Below are 21,866 nucleotides of genomic sequence, written 5' to 3'. Positions count from 1 at the left end.
GTCTTTTCAGCAACGTTTTTCCTGCAGCTCATTAAGTAGGGCCTTAGCCTCACATACTACTGTCACATTTATGAAGTGATTTATAACATTTTACCACTTGTGGTCATGGAGGTGTAAAGTTAGACTACACAGTCTAATAATGCAGAAAATTTATCAAATAATAATAATATAATTTTAATAAAATAATATAAATTTGCACTGTCTAACTGTTTGGGCCCGGTCAAACGGAGTAAGTGCGCATGTAATTTGGCAAAATACACGTGTAAAAATAAGACTCCTATTGACTTCAATGACATTTTTTTACACATGTAAAAAAAAAACACGTCAAAATACTTGTGTAAAATGTCATTGAAGTCAATGGGAGTCTTATTTTTACACGTGTATTCTTTACACGTGTATTTTGCCAAAATACATGCGCGTTTACTCTGTGTGAACGGGCCTTAGGCTGTAGAAAAGCAGCTTTTTTTGTTGCAGATTTTACTGCGTTTTTTTGAGCCAAAGCGAGGGGTAGATTGAGCAGAAGGGAGAAGTATAAGACACTTCCTATATATTTGCCATTCCCTTAGTAGCCATTCTTGGCTTAGGCTCAAAAAATGCAGAATCTGCAAAAAAAAACAACGCAAAGAGGTTCTTCCCACAGCACTTTAGACAGAAAGTTCGCAGAGGTTTTCTCTGTGGACTGTCTGGTTCAATTATACTGGTGTTTCCGTAGGTATATTTGATATGCTGCGATTTCCAAAACCACACCAGTTTTGGAAAACGTGGCATGTCTGCAGGGCAGTATTAAAATGCAAAGTGGACATGGGATTTACTAGAATCCCAACCACTTTGCCCTGACTGTAAAACACTGCGTTTACGCCACGTGGAGCTCTGGATTTACATAGTATAAGGCTGGGTTCACATCTTCAGAAGGGACCGCCGAAAATTGGCAGAGGAAAAAAAGGTCCTGCAAGAATTTTGCTCAGGGGTCATCATCAAAATATTGACCTATCATCACATGTACTGTGGCATAGCCTTTAGAACAATTTATTTCTCATCTGTCTCTATTAAACACATTGGACTTCAACCCTTATCCACAGGGCTGACTTTTAAGGCTTTGTATACCCAACATGATATTCCCACTATATATGTTCAGACAATGAACCATTCGCTCAACACCATTGTGCGCCTTAAGGAGATACCATTGCCCAAAAGGTTGACCCTGCCTTATCTACTGTCTTCTGAAAATGTATTGTTATTTTTCAGAAACCACACAAATAGAAGATCCCAGAGTGCAATGGAGAAGAGAACAGGAGCGCATGTTAAAGGACTACCTAGTCCTGGCTCAGGAAGCTCTGGTGGCTCAGAAGGAGATTTACCAAGTCAAGCAGCAGAGACTTGAATTAGCCCAGAAGGAATATAGGCAGCTACATGATGTCTGGAAGCATAAACTTGGATCTCAGACAAGTTGTAAGTATTAGACCAACATCAAAGACTCTGACAGATGCCAGATCTGAAGTGTACGGGGGATTTTTTTAATTTTTTTTTATTCAAAACACTTTTTTATTTTATATATTAACCCACTCATCCAAGACAGGAGCCAGACATCCATAACATAGATAGAGCAGGATCATCAGATGTGTATAAAGCTATAGTCCTGGGCGCAGTTTCCTTCCTCTGTGCTTTTCTATGATCCGTTATCCAGTTCTTATAGGCTTACATACTTATATGTGTATGAGCTTGGTCTACTCATTTGGCTTTTTGATTCTCCTTACAGTGGTTTCTGGCTCCTCATCCAGTTCCAAATATGATCCAGAGATTCTGAAAGCTGAAATTGCTACAACAAAGTCCAGGGTATGATGTACCTAATAACCTTTCTGATCATTTATTCTATAGTTATTTTTTTAGATGTGTTTTTTAGATGAAATAAGCTTTTCTGAGCCAAATGGTAAATGTTTAACTTAACATTATGTGAACCCTGTGTAATAGAATAATAATAATAGTGTTATTGTTGTTATTATTGAGTGTTTTGTATTATTTACACATATGAATATAATCAGTCTAAAACATCGATCCTACAGGTTAACAAACTGAAGCGAGAGGTGGTGTACATGCAGCAGGAGCTACAGTACAAGGAGAATGGTTACCAAACTCTCCGGCAGTAAGTCTCTATTCAATGTTTACCTTTTAACTTGTTATGTAAAAAGGTTTTTTAAGGAATAAAAACATACCTCACCAATCCTCACCCATTTTGATGCTGTTGCCTGTCACTGCTAGTCTCTGCTTCCTGGTCCCTGTGAACCCACAGGCCATTCTTTTTTTTTTTTTTTTTTTTATGTAGATTGTGAGCCCCACATAGAGCTCACAATGTACATTTTTCCCTATCCGTATGTCTTTCATCGTCCTCTTCTTCTAGCGGGATTGGTTCAAATCTGGCGCGTGCACAGTAGCGCTCCCCTCGGAGCGCTACTGCGCACGCTCCGGCGCCATTTTTCTCAATGGCAGTACGCTCGCGTCCTTGAGGCAAACGATACTGCGCACGAGCCGGATTTGAACCAATACCGCCGAAAGAAGAGAACGATGAAGCCAGGGAAGAGCCAGGACCGGAGGTCGTCGAAGAAAGAAGGAGAAGGTGTGCCAGAAGATGACGTCGGACCGTGCATGACCGCCCTCCGTGCACGATAAATATAATTTGCATATATGTTTTTATGGTTTTATTTTAAAACGGGGGGAGGGTTTAAAATAACATTAGCGGTGCCTGGACAGCCTTTTTAAAGGCTATTCACACATATGTGGGGCTCATACAGCATAATTTTGCTGATAGAGCCCCTTTAAGTTATATATGGAATCTACACTAGCTCCTGACTGCAGTAGATTTCCATTTTGGTGCACTGTGCCCCTGAATTTAAGGGGCCAGAACCTCTTGATAATTCAGGCACAGATAATGCCAATCCAGTCATGGCCATTGGTAAGACTTAATATACATAAGACCAATCTTAATAAATTCCTCCATTTGGCTAAGGACCCACATAGTAAGCCTCAGTAAAAAAAAAACACTGTGGGAAAAAAGACTGCGCCGAGAAAACGCATTGCGCAGTTTTCCTTTGCACACTTTCTGTCTCTATTATACCTATATGGAGACAGCATCGTTTCCGTAGGTATAATTGACATGCTGTGATTTATAAAAACACAGTCGTTTATGATTTTCTGCTGCGGATTGTTTTCTGCATCGTGTGGATGGGATTAACTTTGCAGGTACTGTCAAATATAGCATTTCTTGCCGTTGAGTTTTCGCTATGTGAGACCCCGGCGTTTGTGTGTATTATTTAAGTCAGAGGTATGGTACAGAGGGGATGTCACTAGAAATATAATGTGTATATAGGTGTAATGTATCTACCTTTGTCTTGCATTTCTGTGCCAACTGTGCCATTGCCTATGCCACCTCTTTCATCCACAAGCTTTCTTTGTCATTTTAATTTAACCACTTTTCATCAATGATACATATTATTTTTATCATTAATCAGCTTGGCCTATTAATATGATAATAGTTATATAGGAACAGGCCTTAGGGTAACGTGTGATCAGAGAAGTACGGCGTGCACACCACTATAACTTGGATATATTTTACCTCCTCCGTGGTGTAGAGCCTCTTGTGTGCCGGGAGCCCCGACATCTTTTCCTTCTGACACAAGCCTTTTAAATAAAAGTAAATTAATCTACGACATGGATATTCAGGCTAGAATCTGACATATCAGCAGAGATCAAACTGAAAAAAGGATTAAGGAAGCGCTTTTTGATCTTGGCGTGATTGACGCTTTAGGCTCAGAAAGTCTTTATTGCTCAAACGAGTCTTCCGTCCCTGCCTCATAAAAACTCTGGAGTAGTTCCTGTATAAATACTTTGTGAATACCTTGTCATATAGTATTTCAGAGTGGAGACAAGAAGAATGTTCTCTACTGTTCTTGTACCCTTGCTAAACCTGTTTTACCGCACTACTCGGCTCCCACGGCAACTCCGCCTGAAGCTTGGCTCTAAGAATCCATGATGAAATGGTGTAATAGTAATACCACCAGTCCTAATCTTAAACCAATATGCTTATATAACAAAGGTTGTCAATGTTTGGATGATCTGAACTGCCAGCAAGTGAACAGGATGAAAATCCTGAGAACACAGATCCCCATTCAGTCCGAGATGATGGTTAACAACTTTTTATAACATTTTTTAGTTTGCAGTTTATAAAAAAGTAGTATACAGTTCCCAAAGCCATGTTTGCTGTCTATATAGATTGGTTGTCGACATTTTAATCAAATGGTCAGATCAACATTTTTCAGATTCTTTGCTTGAACTGTTTTGTAGATTTTAATTTACTTGTGTTTTAAAGTGTCTGTGCTTTCTTCTTCTCAAGAAGTGATATCATGTCTGTTGGCCCCATGGCCATGCCGCAACTCAGTCTCATTCATATTAATGGGATGGAGATGAGGGAAACAGATGTCAGGTCAGTTCCTGAGAAGAAGAAAGCAGCCATGTTTTTGGAGTCCTGCACAGACTCTTTAATGATAAGGCTAGTTATAGGGTCCAAGACATTTTAGTTGGTGTTGTGTTGCAGTGGGTGTGAGGAATTAGCACTACAGAAAGGAATTGAGCCAATTCAGGGCAGTTCCAGAAATGAAAGGACCCCCAGACAAGGAATAGAAAAATGACCTATACCGTGACTGGTTAAAGAGAAGCTCTCACTGCTCGGACATGTCTTAGTGTATATATGTATTCCCCATAAAAACAACAATTCTGGAGCATTATTTCTTATAACCCTTTGTTGTGCCATTTCTCTATTTCTCTATTATTCCTCCGAGAAATTCTGGTATGATTTACAACAAGGTGTTACAATTCATCTTGTCAAAGGGGTGTGTCCTTACACAATCTGATACAACCCCAGCTGGTAACACTTAGTTGTCAATGTACACACTGCATTCCACAATAGAGGGATGATACAACACACAGTTATCAGAAATAGGCCACAATTGTTATACCATGGGGAATGTAAGAAGTTACTACAACAGACATGTCCAGAGAACTCACATGTCCTCTGTAAGACTGTGTAGCAGGTTACTACTATAGGCAGGACTCCATGTGCTGCTGTAGGTGCTCCATCCGTAGGCTTCGTACAATTACATCTCACAGATTTTTTTTTTCTCTGATTTTGTATGAAACCTGACCAAAAATATGGCTCCATATAAACTCATAGGTATAATGAGGTCCAGTAAGGTCCCATTCACCCCACTGTTATACATCCATGAGACCTAACTTATTATTATTTCATTTCATATACATAAGAAATAGTCTGAACTTGACAGAAAATGCTTCTGTATCAGATTCTGTATAGTAATACGATTCATCTCATATGACTAAATCTGCCTTCACTAGGATTGATATGAAAATGTCTGGAAACCACGTCGGCTACAAACTCGATGAAGCCCAAGCTATAGTAAATGAAATGAAAGCGATCAAAAAAGCCATCAGTTCTGGAGAAAGAGAGAAGCAGGATCTTATCCAGGTAACTCACTACTTATATACTACTTATATATACTTTGTAATATCTTCACACATGCTAGTGTGCCAGCTTTTTACTGTGTAACTAAACGTTCTAACAACACTGAGTTTATGGTAGTATTTGTGTCATTAGTAAATTGTGGAATATACTTTTATTAACGTATTTTGGCTCTTTTCTGTGAAATCCTGTATTCTTTATTCTTTCCCTTGCTTCTCACTGTGCACGGTATACAGGCTTGTGTGCATTGAGGAGAACATAAGGATAGGAGATCACGTCGAAACTGCTATATCTGGGGCATTATACAATGTAGAATCTTGCTTCTGGTGTCCTATGAAAGAGATTTCTTTTTAAAATGAAACTAAGGCTGCAGTTCTGCCTGTATGATTTATAGAGAAGTCACAGGTTGATAACACAGTCAGAAATGGGATTTGTATATGTCGCAGCTTTCAACGATGACTGTGTTTTCTCTGGAAAAATTTCAGGTAGAACTTCACCTTCAAGTCATATGAAAAATGAGAATTTCCTCTTTCATGTGACACCAGAAGCAAAATCTACATTTTATAAACCCACAGTTATACCCTTATTTTCCCTACTTTACACACACAAGCCCATACACAGTGAGAAGCAGGATACAGCACTCAATAGAGAAACGGGAAAGACTAAAGAAATGCAGGATTTCACAGAAAGGAGCCAAAAGTTGTTAATAAAGTATGTTACAAAATGTATTAATGACACAAATTTTGCCAGAAAATCAAATGTTTTCCCAAAGTTTAGTTACGTTTCAATTCTTTGTCTCCTTGTTTTGTTGGTAAAGAGAACCTACTAATAAACCCCCCCCCCCAAAAAAAAAAAAAAAAACATCACGTGATTCATTTTACATACAAAGGTTCTTTAGAAAATTCTATGGGAAGAATATGCAAATCTGTCTCCCATGATGTTAATATAGGGAGACAGTGCCTCAGTCATGCAGCCCACTAGGGGGAGCTCCCTTTAACATCATGACTGACCTTCCCAGAGGCCTTTGCTGCAATGATGTGGGATTTTACCAAGTCAGTCTCAGCCGAGGACAGCTGTTTCGATCTGTTTGGATCTCTTCAGCCGGGCGCAGAGAAGACTGTCTTGGCAGAGGTGAGAGTCTTCTAGACCAGCTTAAGGGGATATTGTCACTCCTTTGGGAGAGACCACCATATAGGTGTGTGGAGACAAATGGCTTAATAAGTCTCCACACACCTATATGGTGGTCTCTTCCTAAGGAGTGACAATATCCCCTTAATCAGATTTTATATAAATTCGTACAGAAGCTTCTCCATGGTGGCATGGTGTATTATCAGGGTTTCTACCTTGTAATTCAGTGCAGCATTTAGCACCATATGGCAGCACTTGCACTCTCTGTAGAGCAGCTAGGTTACTTGTGACGCTCTATGGCATCCTGTACAAGGTGCTGCCGTGTGCTTGTGGTTTATATGCAGGTTATATATTATACGTAATATTGAAGAGGTCTTCTAATACTGTTGGCAAGCCGTTAGCTATATAAACAATGTCATGGGATGGAAAGATTCATGAGAGACAAGTAGTTTAACAAACAGGAACATGTTAAAGGGGTGGTAGATTTTGCTGTTAGTCTTCAGCACGTGATATTGACTTAGTATTGTACATGTGATGACAACTAGCCTACTTCCCTAGTTGTGAACAATAAATGCTTTTCACAAATGTGTTATGGGAAATAGAGAACACACAGTCTGGATTCACACAGCAGAGGATTTAGAGTTTATCAATAATCTGCACTTTTACCAACCATGTATTGGCGCCCTTAGCTGCGTACCATGGGAGTCTGTGATGACAAGTCATTTCATGTGTCACCCCAACCCATAGTCTAATATGATCAATTTGCAAAATCATTAGATGTTACACTGCGAATTATGTGGTTATCGGTTACACTGGCAGCTGCCTGGTAGTTCTGCAGTGTTCTTATACTGTATATTAGATCACGGTGTCATTTCCGTTTTGTAAGATTCAGCAGATAGAGATTTGTCCTAGTGGCCAATTCAGAGAGCACGCTTGACTTACTCAGGGCCATGCCATAGTAGCTGTCTCCACACCCTAGACATCCTCTCCACACCCACAGAGAATTTCAGGTCAGCGGGCAGGTAGTGAGAGGCGATAATTAGTCTGCGGGGACAGGTTTGGACTAATCGCAGATCTGATATTAACTTGGGGGATTAGATCTAATTGGAGGGTGTTGGATTCCTGCTTTTTAACCTTCTAGCTTTGGAAATAAAGGGTCATTCTTTTCATAAAGTGATGACTTATTATTGCGATAATATGGGAATAACCCTTTAACCGCTTAGCGCCATCTGCTGTACATTTACATGTAGTTAATTCCAAGGCCATACATTTATGGCATGAGGATGAAGCTGTTAACGCCAAGTGCCATAAATGTATGGTAGGGGGATACAGTGGGCACAAGAGTCATGCCCAGAACATGCACAGCAGATTGTGATATGCTGTAATATAGAAGCCTTTTTTTTTTTCTTAGTACCGGTAAATACTAGTATACTGCATAAAATATGAGAGGCATTGTCAGAAGAGATGAAAGCATGGCATAAACCAACTTTTCATAAATGAATAGTATACGTGAATAAAAGTAAATTCGGAATAAATATTTTTGAATAATATTGAATTAAGCTCTTATTTTTCAGAGCCTTTAAAAAATAAAAGTATCGACTTGGACAGCTGTTGTAGGAAATGCCTCATATTTAGGGTTGAGCGATCGGAAATGTTCGTATTCCGATCGGCGATCTAGTAAATTTCACGATCACGATTGGAATTCCGATCCCAATCTTTTCCGGCGGGATCGAGGTCGGAGGTTATTTCCCACAATGCTTGGTTACTGGCCAATCATTGTGGGAAAAGCTATTGCACGCATCCATAGGATTAAATGGAAGCGGACGGCTGCGTCCATTCATTCCTATGGATTTACCGCAGCCTGCCACTCTTCTTCTTCATCCCTGTTTTACCGTATACTCAGCTCTGCTACGTCTGAGATGTAGCAGAGTCCAATATATATCACAGCAGGGAGGAAACAGAACAGTAGATAGTATCTATCTACTTGCGAACTTCGCTCAACTTACCTGCATAGAAGTGCTGCCGCTGCCCATTCTTCTCGCTCCTCTTCTCTCTCATTAACATGCACTCATGCTCTCATTCAGAGCACCCTGCGCACCCCGCCTCCCTAGACTAGTGTTAGAGATGCTGGGAGAAGGCGGGACTTGTGGCTTAGGAGAGTGTGGGCGGGTACTGGGAGGGGAGACGTGAATGATGCACTCACATCTCCCCGCCCACACTCTCCTAAGCCACAACAAGCCCCGCCTACTCCCATAATCTCTAACACTAGCCTAGGGAGGTGGGGGCGCACAGGACGCTCTGAAGGCATGTCAATGCGAGAGAAGAGGAGCGAGAAGAATGGGGAGCGGCAGCGGTGATCTGTGTAGATAAGCAGGCATGAGGGGGGCTAAGTAGCCGGGGGATTTTTTTTTTTTTAATCACTACACAGCGTGGAGTCCAAAAATTTAAACAATGTTTTGATTCCATGCCATGTAGTGAATAGGATCGTTTTTAAAATCCGATCTTCGATTATTAAAAAAATCCCATTGACTTGCATTGGCATTGGAATTGGGATCAGGTTTGAATGGAAAATTATCAGAAATCGGATTTTAAAAATGATCCTGAAATTTCAAGATCGGCTCAACCCTACTCATATTTCCTTCACAGTAGATTTCATAAATGCCTGACAATACTTTCATGTACATTTCATTGCATTATAGCCAAGAGCTGAATAGTGGTCACAAACTGAGGAATAAAGAGATATTTGATGGACATGACAAATCTATCCAAGAAGTCATATTGTGCAATGTTTATGCCAAATGTTAGTTTGCAAACAATCTGTTCATCAGTTTTAAGCCTGAAGAGAATCATTTCTGCCTCCAAAACCGTATTAATAGAATAGATTTCATCATGTTTATAATAATAAAGCGCAGCCGTATTAATGTGTATGGTGTAAACAGGGCAAACAGAAATATTGTGGGTGTGATGCTTTCTATAGATCTGTTCATTTATCACACCCTGCTTGTCCTTGTTCTGATCTGCCCCATTCATGTAGTCAGGAGCAGACAGCTGGGGGGAGATGGGGGCTTTGTTTTCCAATATCTCAGCACAGAGAACTTTCCTACCCTATTTCTCTCTAATAATCAATCTGTAATAATAAGCCATGACATTTATCAACCTTATAATGTACCTTATAATAAGGGAATTTACCTTTATTCTAATAGACAGGGAAAAGCTGAGGTTAAGGAATAGGGAGAGGCCCCTGACCTATCGGTGTGGGGGCTTCACATTAGTGGGGTCCATGACCATTGCAGGTCTCCAGAACCTCTAAAAAATGTAATTCACTGGAAATGTAAGATTGTGAACAGAGCAGAATTTATATTTCTAGGTATTTTGTTTAGAGTGTCATGTCTTTGATTCACACCTGCAATTTTTTGTTTGAGTGATATGCTGAGAAATTAATTTTGGGTGTTCACCTTTATAGGGATGCTCAAACAGTTGGAAGGGAACATCCATTGTGGTGTGCCGTAGGCATGTAGTTAGGTTATACTCAATGCAAGGGACCTTGTTATGCATGTAGAAGAAGTTGGCTGCTGCTTCCATTCACATACAGTTTCAAGAATTAAGAAAGAGAGAGATTCCAGTGGATCCAAAGTAGGTCTCAGCCCGCTTTCGGCGGTGTGCCTAGGGTGGGGTCTCTGTGCATTACTAGATTGTATTGGTTTCTTCCTCATGGTGCTACATCATTTAGACTCTATGGACATCAGATAAATTTATTTGAAACCTACACTGGATCCACTGATATTTCTTCACACTGCACTGATCTATAATTTTCCTATCCTAGGAAGTATATACTGGTGAGCTCATGTGTCCAAAATGGTATATACTCAAGGTCTTACCATAGTGTAGACTGGGTTGTTTTAATAGTCCCCTTGCTTATGCGAGTAGTATTGAGTACTGTGGCGGGTAATATCTAACATAATTTTGTTTACACTGCATCATATACTGTATGTTGTACTCTAGCAAACTATATATTCACTTAAAGCTATTGTGTTTTATTTTTCCAGAGCCTTGCCAGGTTGAAAAATGGCTTCCTCATTGATAAAGGCTCTCAGTCAGACCTTTGGTCAAGTGAGACATCTTTGAATAGCTCAAGTCTTTCCCTGTCTAGACAGTATCAGAATGTGAGTTCCCAGACTGACCTATCAGGAAACGTAAGTACAATTTTTCACATTTTTTCATCACTTTGTAGTAATACACCTAAGCCATTTTTCATCACCAGGCACGGGGCCAAATGTCAAATTTCCTTGTTTCATAGAAATCAATGTTAGAGCAAAGTATCTTACCAATATTCTCATCTCCTGATAGGCTTGTATGCTGTTGCTATCCTGCTATGTGGACATCTTTACACAACTCCATGACATGTCTCAGTCACCCTGGGTTATGCTGCTATAAGCGTGAAAGATGATTTTGTTGATGAGCTGCGTATTGAGGCCAGCTGTCATGTCAAAGCAGGATCAGACATGTCAGATTTCAACATGCTTGATCTTTTGCTTCTGTAAGAAATAATACTTCACTATCAGTTGCCTATTCACCTTATTCATATCAAAATAAACATGTCTGCCTAGCCAAACCAAACTGGTATATATCTGACAGATATCCCTTGTGTATTCCCAACGTTACTGGTGCCTTTACCTGGCTTTCTAAATTCAGTGGGTTAGCCCTACTGTACAGTGTATGAGCAGTAATATTTTATATTATATCCCTAAGGTTTGCACTAGGTCCATTACTCATGTCGCATCAAGATATTTCTCAGCACTTTACAGATATTATTATTTTCAGTGTTACTGAGCAACATGTTATAAAATTGTCTATCTAGTTTTTACATAAAATTATGGGAGGAGAGAACACAGATTTTGTGATAGACACAACAGAAAGAACATGATACACTTGTATGATATTATTGTTCCCTAGCTCGCCGTGATCAGTAATAACCAGTTGGCGGAGAAGGTCAGATTACGGCTTCGATACGAAGAAGCAAAGAGAAGGTAATTGCTGTTTTTCCAGCTGTTTATGTTTTTAGTTGCTACATATAGTTTTCTGCTAAAAGATACACAGGTTGCCAAAGTGCCGTTGTAATATCGCTTTGGAATTTGTTGGACTTGAATCACGCAGTTATGAGCGCAGGTAGATTGCGCTCCTTATTTATTTTAATCTGACTGTACAAGAAAACATTATTGGAGGTTAAAAAAAATCTCTGAATTAAATATTCACATTTGTGCATCAAAAGAGTCGTCATATATTATGACATCCAGACATAAGTGAGATGTGAAAAATGAACAGAATCTGGCACTGAATTTAGCGAAGAAGTTATGGTAACCTACAGGTGATCTTAGTGCTGGGACCTGTTCTTTCTTATCATTATTGAGGGTAAAAGGAAATTCTAATGCTGGGAAATCCCTTTAACAGATTCATAACTGATTCATAACTGCTCAGAAACAAACAGGTATGTCATAACACATGAGTACTGACCAAAGTGAGGAGACAGCGCTATAACATCCACATTCATGTCATAGAAGAGAGGAAATGAACTCACTGATGTCATAGAACAAGGAAAAGAAATACAGTGGGCCAGATTTATGCCTTGTAAACTAGTTTTCTGGCATACAATGTATAAAAGAATAGCAATTTTTTGAACAAATTAGTTTTTTTTGCTATTGGCCTTTCCAGACTCACTGTCGCATACACCCGAAATCTGTCAAAATGATGTAGCAAACGTACAAGTATGTTGTAAGTCCTCACAGGCAGGGCCCTCTATCCCACTGCGCCAGTCGGTCATTGTTAGTATCGCATCTACCAGTATATTTTGTGTATTGTATGTAAACCCTCAAATGTAAAGCACCATGGAATTAATGGTGCTATATAAATAAACAATAATAATATTTCCCTGAACGGTGCAGTATGGAGTATGTCCCCTCATAAATGATACACATCATCTGCTGGCTTGGGGGTTATGACTGGGATTAAAAACACTAGTTTTCATGAATCTGCCTGATGATGTTACAGCATATGAATAATAAACATGCTGACATAGCTTAAAATGAATTAGACTGTAAGATTGATATCCTAGTCTTAAAATGGGACGTCATTATTTGATCTGGGTTGATCCAACCCTAGGCACAGTTGCATAAAGGGGCCAAGGCGTCCCAGCTAGTGTAGTGCTCCCTTCATTGTTTGTCCAGGCACAGACTTGTATATATGGTTGTGGATGTGCATATTAAAGCTGCACAGGATGTAAGAAACACAATTATATTTAAAAAAAAATATAGCATAGTGACTGTTGAATGGGACTGCGCTGCTGTGGGATATAGTACCTTATTTTTACATTAGAATCATTAATCATTAGAACTAACAACTCTGGAGAAAGTAAGGCACGTGCTACTGTTGAGCAGCACTGCTAGTTTACCTAAAACTTTTTTTTAAATAGGTGCCATATATCCTTTATTAATGTACTGGGAGTAAAATAATATATGTCTCATTATAGGATATCTAACATTAAGATACAGTTGGCAAAACTGGACAGCGAAGCCTGGCCCGGAGTCCTTGACTCTGAACGTGACCGTCTTATCTTAATAAATGAGAAAGAGGAGCTTTTAAAGGAAATGCGATTTATTAGTCCAAGAAAATGGAGCCAGACAGACGTGGAAAGACTAGAGTCAGAGAAGAAGCGACTTGAAGAAGATTTACAGGCTGCAAGAGACACACAAAGCAAAGCACTTACTGAGAGGTAAGAGACCAGCACCTTCATGTATCCTGCGAGCTTCCTACAAATGTGTACTTGTCGGACTATAGCAAGCAATTACAGTTCAGCTTTCAGGTTATAAAATGTAGGGAGAAATTGTAATTGGACTTGAGTGGCTTACAAAAATGATTTTTAATACATGAAGTCTGTAAAATTTACAGCAATTTTGGCATTTCCATTGTACTAACTACATGTCTGTGGTTTTTTTGGTGGCCTAGAAATCTTCGGGTATTATTGCTATTTAATGTAGTATAAAGATATTCTGTGGTTCTTTGTTGAAAATATAGTCCTTCAAACATATATCAAAAGATGTGAAAATAGTAGTCAAATGCAACTGTATTCAAGAACATATACAGGATGAAACATTTGTTTCTTTATTTTATCCAGATAACAGTCTCCTTCAAGCCTGTAGGCATAGTAACACTCTAATCTATAGTGTTGGTGGGCTCGTGTACACAGTCCCCCAAATCTAAGCACCAAGTGTAGTATGTATTGTATAATTGTGATATTGTTCATCAAATCCTAATACATTTATGCTATACATCTTCACTGCAAGCACCAGACATTTCCCAAGATTGTCATCTCGCTTCTGAGAAACTCCGTAATCTTAAAAAAACCTTCTCATTGACCAATTAATAATCTGACTGGTAAAAGAGACAATCTGAAGACGTCTTCTGTTCTGTTTTCCATCTTCTCGAACAATGTATCACATTATTTCCCTTAGTAGTTTGAAAGACATGACAAAGATGGGTCTGGAAATGACAAGAATGTCTATGTATATAGATCTGTTTGTACCCGATAGAGTCCACAATGAAAGGAAGTAGGTACTTATACTATAGAATCTATGGAATTCATGTCAGGTACATAAATTGCTCATATGTTATTATTTTTTTTTATCATTTCGCCTGCCAGACGTCAGGAAGCAGTTCTGTAAATACCTGGCTAACTATTTAGTCTTGAAGTCTACCAGACCTAGTGGGAGAGACACATAGATTAGAAATGGCATCGCACACGGTGGTACCAGTCTATCTGAATGTCTGTGCAAGTGTCTGACAGGTTAGGTCAAGCACATGGTGTAAATCCCAAAACCCAGGATTGTGACCTTTCATTTCTGCTTTAGATGTCAATGAAAATATTGTAGGATTTGCATTTGGCTCATTGTTTCTTTGCATGACTATATACTGAATGGCTAAAACATATCTGGAAAGCTAGTCAGAAAATATAATCGTCATGCCTTACACTGACTGACCTGACAGCCACTATTACTGTCGTCCTATACTCCATTTGCCAGAATTGTTTTGACACATTTCTATGTGCAAATGAGCATTGTTACCATCACATAGTTGCAGTCAATTCCCCATTAGTTGGCTTTATTTTCCCAAATCCTATGTAAAATATAACGTGTCCTTTCTTTTCTCTTGAAATAAGAATTAGGGCTAGTTCACACGTGAACTTCCCGCGCGGGTTTTGACACCAAGAGTGCCGCATCTCTCTCTGGTCAAAACCCTCCTGCCGCGACCATCGCGGTCGCGGCTTTCCCCTCCACTGTCAGCTCAAATGAATGAGCCAACATAACTTACTAGCTTTTATTTCTACATATTATTTACAAATGGCACACCTTCACAGTGGATCACCTTCACAGGCATATGGAGACTTACAAAACCCTTTTTTCGCTCCACTAGGGGAATTATGGGAAAAATATGCAAATCTGTTTCCCAAGATGTAAATAGGAGAACAGTGCCTTTGTTTGCTGCCCTCTAGGGGCAGCTCCCTTAAACATCATGCCCAACTTTTTCAACAAGCCTTAATGTTATGATGAGGGATTTAGTCAATATCCCAGATGTGGACAGCGCTGTTTCGATCTGCTTGGATCTCTTCAGCACAGCGTAGGGAAAACTGATTTGGCAGAGATGAGAGACTTCTAGACCAAGTTCTGGGGATATTATCACTCCTTAAGGAGAGATCACCTTCACAGGCATATGGAGACTTACAAAAGCCTTTTTTTGCTTTTTCCCAGTAAACACACACTGAAGATTCAGCATAAAACATGACGCAAACAAAGCTTTATATACATTCTTTTGGTGATAAAATTGTGGTTCCTTTTTAATGCTACAATTTTGTACATAAGGTTTTCTGGGAAATACAAACTGATGTCCTGTCCTCAGGATAAGTCATCAATATGTGATCAGTGGGGTCTGACACCCAGCACCTACACTGATCAGTTAGTTGAATACCAAGCACAGTGCCATACATTATGTAGGGCTGTGCCTGATATTGTAGTTTAGCTTCATTCACTTCAATGGGATTAAGCTGCAGCTACAACATGTGACCAATACGCCTCATCAAGCATGCAGTCCGTTGTATGATTATCACTTCATGTTCTTTGCATCACACTCCCAAAGGAAAAAGTGACAGTGGAAGAGGTGGTAAGCAAGATAAATGTAAGAGATGAATAGCCTTTCTAAAGGCCATTCCTGTATGCTTTTAGTTTAAAATGTGTTTTTTTAATGATAGAATCCCTTTAAAGAGGACCTTTCACCATCTGGGGCACATGTGGTTTAATACACCGCTAGAAAGCCGACAGTGCGCTTTCCCGTTCAGTGCCCCCGGTGAAGAGCTATCGGTGCCGGTACCGTAGCTCTTCACCGTCAGAAAGGCCTTTCTGACAGTCAGTTAGGAACGCCCTTCCTCACAGCAGCGTCTATAGCACTGTACTGTGAGAGTGGTGAGGAACGTCCCCTCCTTCTTTATAGTACTTGTCCATAGACAAGTACTGGGGGGCATTCTTCACCACTCAGCGTCATCACTGGGCGATAAGCAAAGACCCCTCTCATAGTACAGCGCTATAGACACTGCTGTGAAGAAGGCAGTTCCTCACTGACTGTCAGAAACGCCCTTCTGACAGTGAAGAGCTTTGGTATCGGCACCGATAGCTCTTAACCGGGGGCACATAACGATAAAGCCGATAGCTTTCTAGTGGTATATAAAACCGCATGTTCCCCAGATGGTGAAAGGTCCCCTTTAACAAATAAATGTGTAAAATACAAAAGTTTATAAATCTGGGTGTAGCGCTAAAATAAACCGGGTACACAATCTTGTTCTGTTAAAAAAAAAAATAAAAAATCTTCAAGTATCTGGCATGTCCTTGTAAACTGTAGTCCAACCATTAGGGCTCGGACTGGCCCTAATGACCTCATTAGTTTACATGAACATTATGGACAGTCTCCTAATGACCTCTTTTGTCACAGACTGTCTTTATAAAATGGATGGGTTGGAATGCTAATTGTAAAAAGAAAAGTAAACTAAAACATAAGTCACCATGGTTTTTTTAGCTTAATTGCAGGACACTCTTAGGTATTATGTAGCATTTAACACAGCAATAACCTAATGCTCTTTTATATTAGTTACCTCTGGTGTGGGTGTTATCATTTGCTTTGTAATTATGATATGTTAATTCTTTTTAGCAATGGCACTATGAGAAAAATGGGCACTTAGGCGAACAATAGATAACACTTATCTATGGGAACACACATTGAGAATGCATTCACCAACATTTATATGCCATGATTTAGTTTCTAAGACGTTTGTTTCCTTCAAATTAGGTATTATTCCCTTTGTTTTTTAATCCGCAACATTTCATGTTAGACATTATCTTTTCAGCTCATGTGTGTGTATTTATAGGGAACAATAGATATGGTAGCTTTGTTGTTCTCATCTTGTTTATCGGGCACCTTATTTAGCCTCCTTTCTTTGTAATTTTACCTGCAGTTTATGGATTTAATACAATTAGTTCCATTTTGTATTAATTACGATTATGAAATATAAAATATTGAGACATTCTTATCAGATTACACAGACAGGCTACTGACTAATGGGTGCTGTATAATGCTTATTTTTTTCTTATAGTGCGCAGCAGGGACAATTGCTGGCGGGTTCTCTTTTTGCAGATGACTGCTGAAAACAGGGAAACCAAGGAGTAGGACAAACAATGATCAGCTCTTTGGTCAGGAGGAGAAAAGAGAAGTAGTTCACAGCGACTAATCAGCGCTAGAACTATCAGATAGAAAAACTTAGGAAATAAAAATTTCAGGAATATAAAAGAATATAAGAAACATGGTAGTGTATTTTATTAAAGAAATATTCCTTCAAGCGGAGTTACTTTTTATAACATAATCTATGGAAAGGGAAGGGGTGGTGGAAAAGGCAAAGGTGGGGTCCAATACAGACGGGACCTGGAGAAGAAGCTTCTGTCTTCTACTCTTCACACTACATAGCACTCAATGGAGCACATTTCTCAAGACTGGCGTGCTGAATGACCGTTTATATATATCCCTGGCACACCTCTTCATAAATGTAGTGGCTCATCCTCCAGGCCACATCTTTAGACAGCAGTAGTCATTTCCCGCATGATTTCATAAAAGTAGCATATACATTTAAAAAGTTGCAGATCCAAAGTTTGCAGATATATGGCATAAATTAATAATAGATCTCCACCACGTTTTGGACACAGGATGTGCCAGGGCAACTGCTCCTATTGGACTGCTGATCATATGAATGTGTCAATGTGGAATTGCATTTTTTTTCCCGATCTTCGTAAAAAGTTAATAAAAATGTAACCTATAAAATACAACTCATCCCACAAAAAAAACCAGGCCCTCAATCAGCTATGATTAGCTCTAGGAAGGCGATGATTAAAATACAAAAAGAAAAACACTGCTGACACTGCCGTACCTTCAAGATAAGACTCTACCATTACACAGAATAAGGCAATAAATCAAGTAACAGCCTTATCTCCCAGTATAGTTCTGTTTGTAAGCTGGCTATGGATATGGGATATGGACTCTATGTAAACAAACAGAAGGAGTGAAGATAAGGAGGAAGAGACTAATCTGTGGAGAAGGAAACATATTACATAGTTTCTTATATTGACCTGTACTATTCATTAATAAAACATGATTTTATAATTGGAGACACGCATTAAGGTCAAGGCTGTAATTTCCTTAAGTATGCTACTACTCTAAGACCTGTATGCTTACAACTTGTAACATAAAAAAAAACCTAAATGGTAAGAATTGAATAACGATGGAAACTTGACCTTCTGTACTTGTAGACTGACTCCATTCCATTTCATTACAATGAGAGCACCATGTGGCTTACTAGTGTTCTTTTATATTTTTTTTTAGATTGAAGCTGAACAGCAGAAGAAACCAGTTGGTCAGGGAGTTAGAAGAGACAACAAGGTTAATTGCATCTCTGCACACACAACTGAAAAGGTATGTATTAAATAAGAAGGAAGATAATATTATAGTATATAGTAATGATCACTATTAATAGGGTGTAATGCTGGTATGCCTCAACTGTATTCACTTCCTTACAATATTCTTGGCTAAAATGTTTAACATTGATCAGTTCTCGTGGAATATACAGTATATGTATAATCATTAATGGCCTCATACCATGGACACTGCATTCCTAACTACAGAGTGCTGGCAAATAATTCCAGTCACACGTGTGCTCCATGCTGTAGTCTATCCTCAAAAAGTGTAACACAGAGTGCATATAAATTCTAGCCACAAATGTCCCATACACTTACCCCTTGCCAACAGAGGATCTTATTCTTTATCTTCTTTGATGCTAACCTTTTGTTTGGCCGACTACCACAAATAACAGCCAGCAAAAGCAGATTTTCTAAAGTAAATTCCTGGAGTTTTGTTTGGATTTGAAACATACTCTTGTATTTTGTATGTCTATATAAACTTATACTATATTATTATTTGTTTTTAGTCTCTCAACTAGCACTCAGTCACTTTCATCGGGCAGCAGCCCTGGATCCTTAGCATCTAGCATGGGATCTCTAGTGACCTCAAGTCAGGACTCTTCTACATCTGCAAGTTGTACAGATTTGTACTATGAACAGTTAGATCAATTAGACGTGGAATACCAGAACAGCATGGACTTTCTGCTTCAGGAAGGAACATCTGGGTTTCGACCTTCCGGTTGTATCACGACCATTCATGAAAATGAAGTGGTCAAATCTCAGAAGACTGATCCAACAGGTCGTGTCCAGGCCCTAAGGTCCTTGACTGGTACACCGAAATCTATGACCTCATTATCACCCAGGTCCTCACTTTCTTCGCCATCTCCACCTTGTTCACCTCTCGTAGCAGACCCTCTTTTAACCGGAGATACTTTCTTAAACAATATGGACTTCGATGATTTTGATCTAAGCAACCATTTTTCAGAACTTAGTCTTTCTGCAGATAACTATCTACATGAACCAGAAGTCAAAGCTGTTGGACAAGGTAAAATAAGAATATCTAAAATAAGAATAGAAAAGATTCTCATGATACACTAGCACCTTTTCTTTAAGGTGGTGAAAATGCCCGTATTATGTGAAAGTGCCTGAAAATACAGCTGAACTAGGGCAAATACATCAGGTTTTACCTCAGTTATGGTAAAATTAATGACAATTTTTTTGTGTGTGTGTTATTGCAGTAAAAGGTAGAGAGTCTAGAAGATAAACGTATATATGAAGCCCTTGTACAACTTTCCATCATTATTTAAACTTGTGTTATAAAATAGGATCTAGGTTTTGAGCGTAATGTATTTACTAACATCAATAAGAGCTATGCCATGTACAAGCAATTCAACTCCTTAAGGGTACATTTACATGTCGCATCACGACTCAAATCTTGCTCTATCTTGCTGTAGATTGCTCAGATAAATCAGCTGCTGAACCTGCATCTTGAGACTTGATGAACGAGCCTCATGAGCAGGTGAAAAGAGGGGCAGAAATGGAAGAGGAATTTTAGGCAGAAATCCGTCTCAGGCCCAGTTGACATCTTCGCATGGGTTTATGTTCGGGAAGTCCGCTTGGGGATTTCCCCCACCAAACAGAAACCTAATCTGCATAATAAAGTGATTACTTTAGGAAACCCATGGACCTCATAGATTATAATGGGTCCGTGTGGCTTCCACACGAAAAATGCGGAAATGGGAACGGAATGGCCTGAATGCAGATGTCAATCGGGCCTTAAATTCCTCTTCCATTTTCACCATATGAATTTCTCCAAACAAATTCCAGCCACATTATATTTGTTATTTTTAGCTTCTTTGTATTCAAAGCTGTAACAGGGATTCCTAAAAGGTACATGAGCCCTTTACTTTTCTTCTATATGTGGCATGCTCCATCACACTCTTATAGCTCAGGTTAGGAGAAATATAAGTCTTTTCCTCATATTTCCCATTCCTCTTAAATCCACTCCCATCTCAGCAAAATCTGAACCAAAAAGTCAATAAAAACTCAATAGGGTGAATTTACTAAAGGAGCTACCTCAGAAAATGCCCCACTTGCCACTTTTTAAAAAGGCCGAGGAGGGGGCGGAAAAAGGTGCGAGTTACAGCTGAAATCTATTATGGTACACAAGCTCACCCAAGATGCGCTAGACTTATCATGAAACCAAGCCTCCAAGCTGTGTACTTTCAGCTTTAAAGTACAAATGCACATGTTGCAACAGTAGAATATTGGATTTGGTGTTCACTTTCTTTAGCCCGTTCTCTTTTTAGCCTTTCCATTTTCTTTATATACTGTAAATTAATTGATTAGAAGAATATATAATTTTGAAGAAGCTTGAAACAGCTTTTAGAAAACTTAAGAAAATAATTTTATCAAAATATTATTAGAACTGATCTATTTAGCCAGTGGTTTAATAAAAGATAATAAAACTCAAGGTGCAAAGGAAAAATTTGTTAGGATTTCTTTTTAGGGGGCGTTCACACTTGCCCCCGATGTCCGCCCTGTGCCATTCCGCCGGGTTCCCGTCCTCATTTGAATGGGATTTAAAGCTGAATGCTGTGTTTCTATCCCCTGTCCAGTTTCTTGAGGCTGAGGATAGAAACCCAGCGGAATGGCACAGGGCGGACACCGCGCGCATTGGCTGTCAGGGCACTTTCACATGGCAGTATTTTTACATCAGTATTTGTGAAACAAAACCAAGACTGGTTCCTAAACAAGAGAGAGGTAAAAAAAAAATAAAAAAAATGTCCATGATAGTTTTTACTTTGTAAATTACACACTGGGTTTTATTTACAAATACTGATGCAAAATACTGACCAGAAGATTTGCATGAGAAATTTGCCTTAGACTCATAATATCATGGGAGTGTTTCAGTGATGTTGATATTGTCATAATGTGTAGTTTGTTAACAATGCAGATCTATAAAATCTTCATTTAACCCCATCCTGACAAACGCGTATGCACACCCAGGGAAACAGTTCTGTCCTTTTCCAATACACATACAGTGCAAGATGGTGCTGGTTCAGCAGCTGAGCTGGCATCATTACAAAGTTACATAGTTAGGTAAGATGGTGGTCCTTACATTGTCCGTAGTACTGTAATGTATTACATGAACGATCAGAAGATAGTACAATCTA

At 39.2% G+C, this 21,866-nt stretch overlaps 1 protein-coding gene across 1 annotated transcript in view; it reads left to right on the top strand.

Moving 5' to 3' along the window:
* The window catches only part of WWC1 (WW and C2 domain containing 1), a 97,844-nt gene that overhangs the window by 47,635 nt on the left and 28,343 nt on the right, over positions 1-21,866 (top strand). The window contains exons 3-11 of the mRNA XM_075274740.1: positions 1,246-1,449; positions 1,757-1,833; positions 2,061-2,140; positions 5,401-5,530; positions 10,699-10,845; positions 11,606-11,679; positions 13,176-13,418; positions 18,617-18,706; positions 19,218-19,735. Coding sequence (XP_075130841.1) covers positions 1,246-1,449; positions 1,757-1,833; positions 2,061-2,140; positions 5,401-5,530; positions 10,699-10,845; positions 11,606-11,679; positions 13,176-13,418; positions 18,617-18,706; positions 19,218-19,735 — 1,563 coding nt within the window. The remainder of the gene's footprint in view (positions 1-1,245; positions 1,450-1,756; positions 1,834-2,060; positions 2,141-5,400; positions 5,531-10,698; positions 10,846-11,605; positions 11,680-13,175; positions 13,419-18,616; positions 18,707-19,217; positions 19,736-21,866) is intronic.

This window comes from Leptodactylus fuscus, chromosome 5 (assembly GCF_031893055.1).
Source record: "Leptodactylus fuscus isolate aLepFus1 chromosome 5, aLepFus1.hap2, whole genome shotgun sequence".
Lineage (NCBI taxonomy): Eukaryota > Metazoa > Chordata > Amphibia > Anura > Leptodactylidae > Leptodactylus > Leptodactylus fuscus.
The sequence above is the reverse complement of the archived record's forward strand: the minus strand, read 5'-3'. Positions and strand labels throughout refer to the sequence as shown.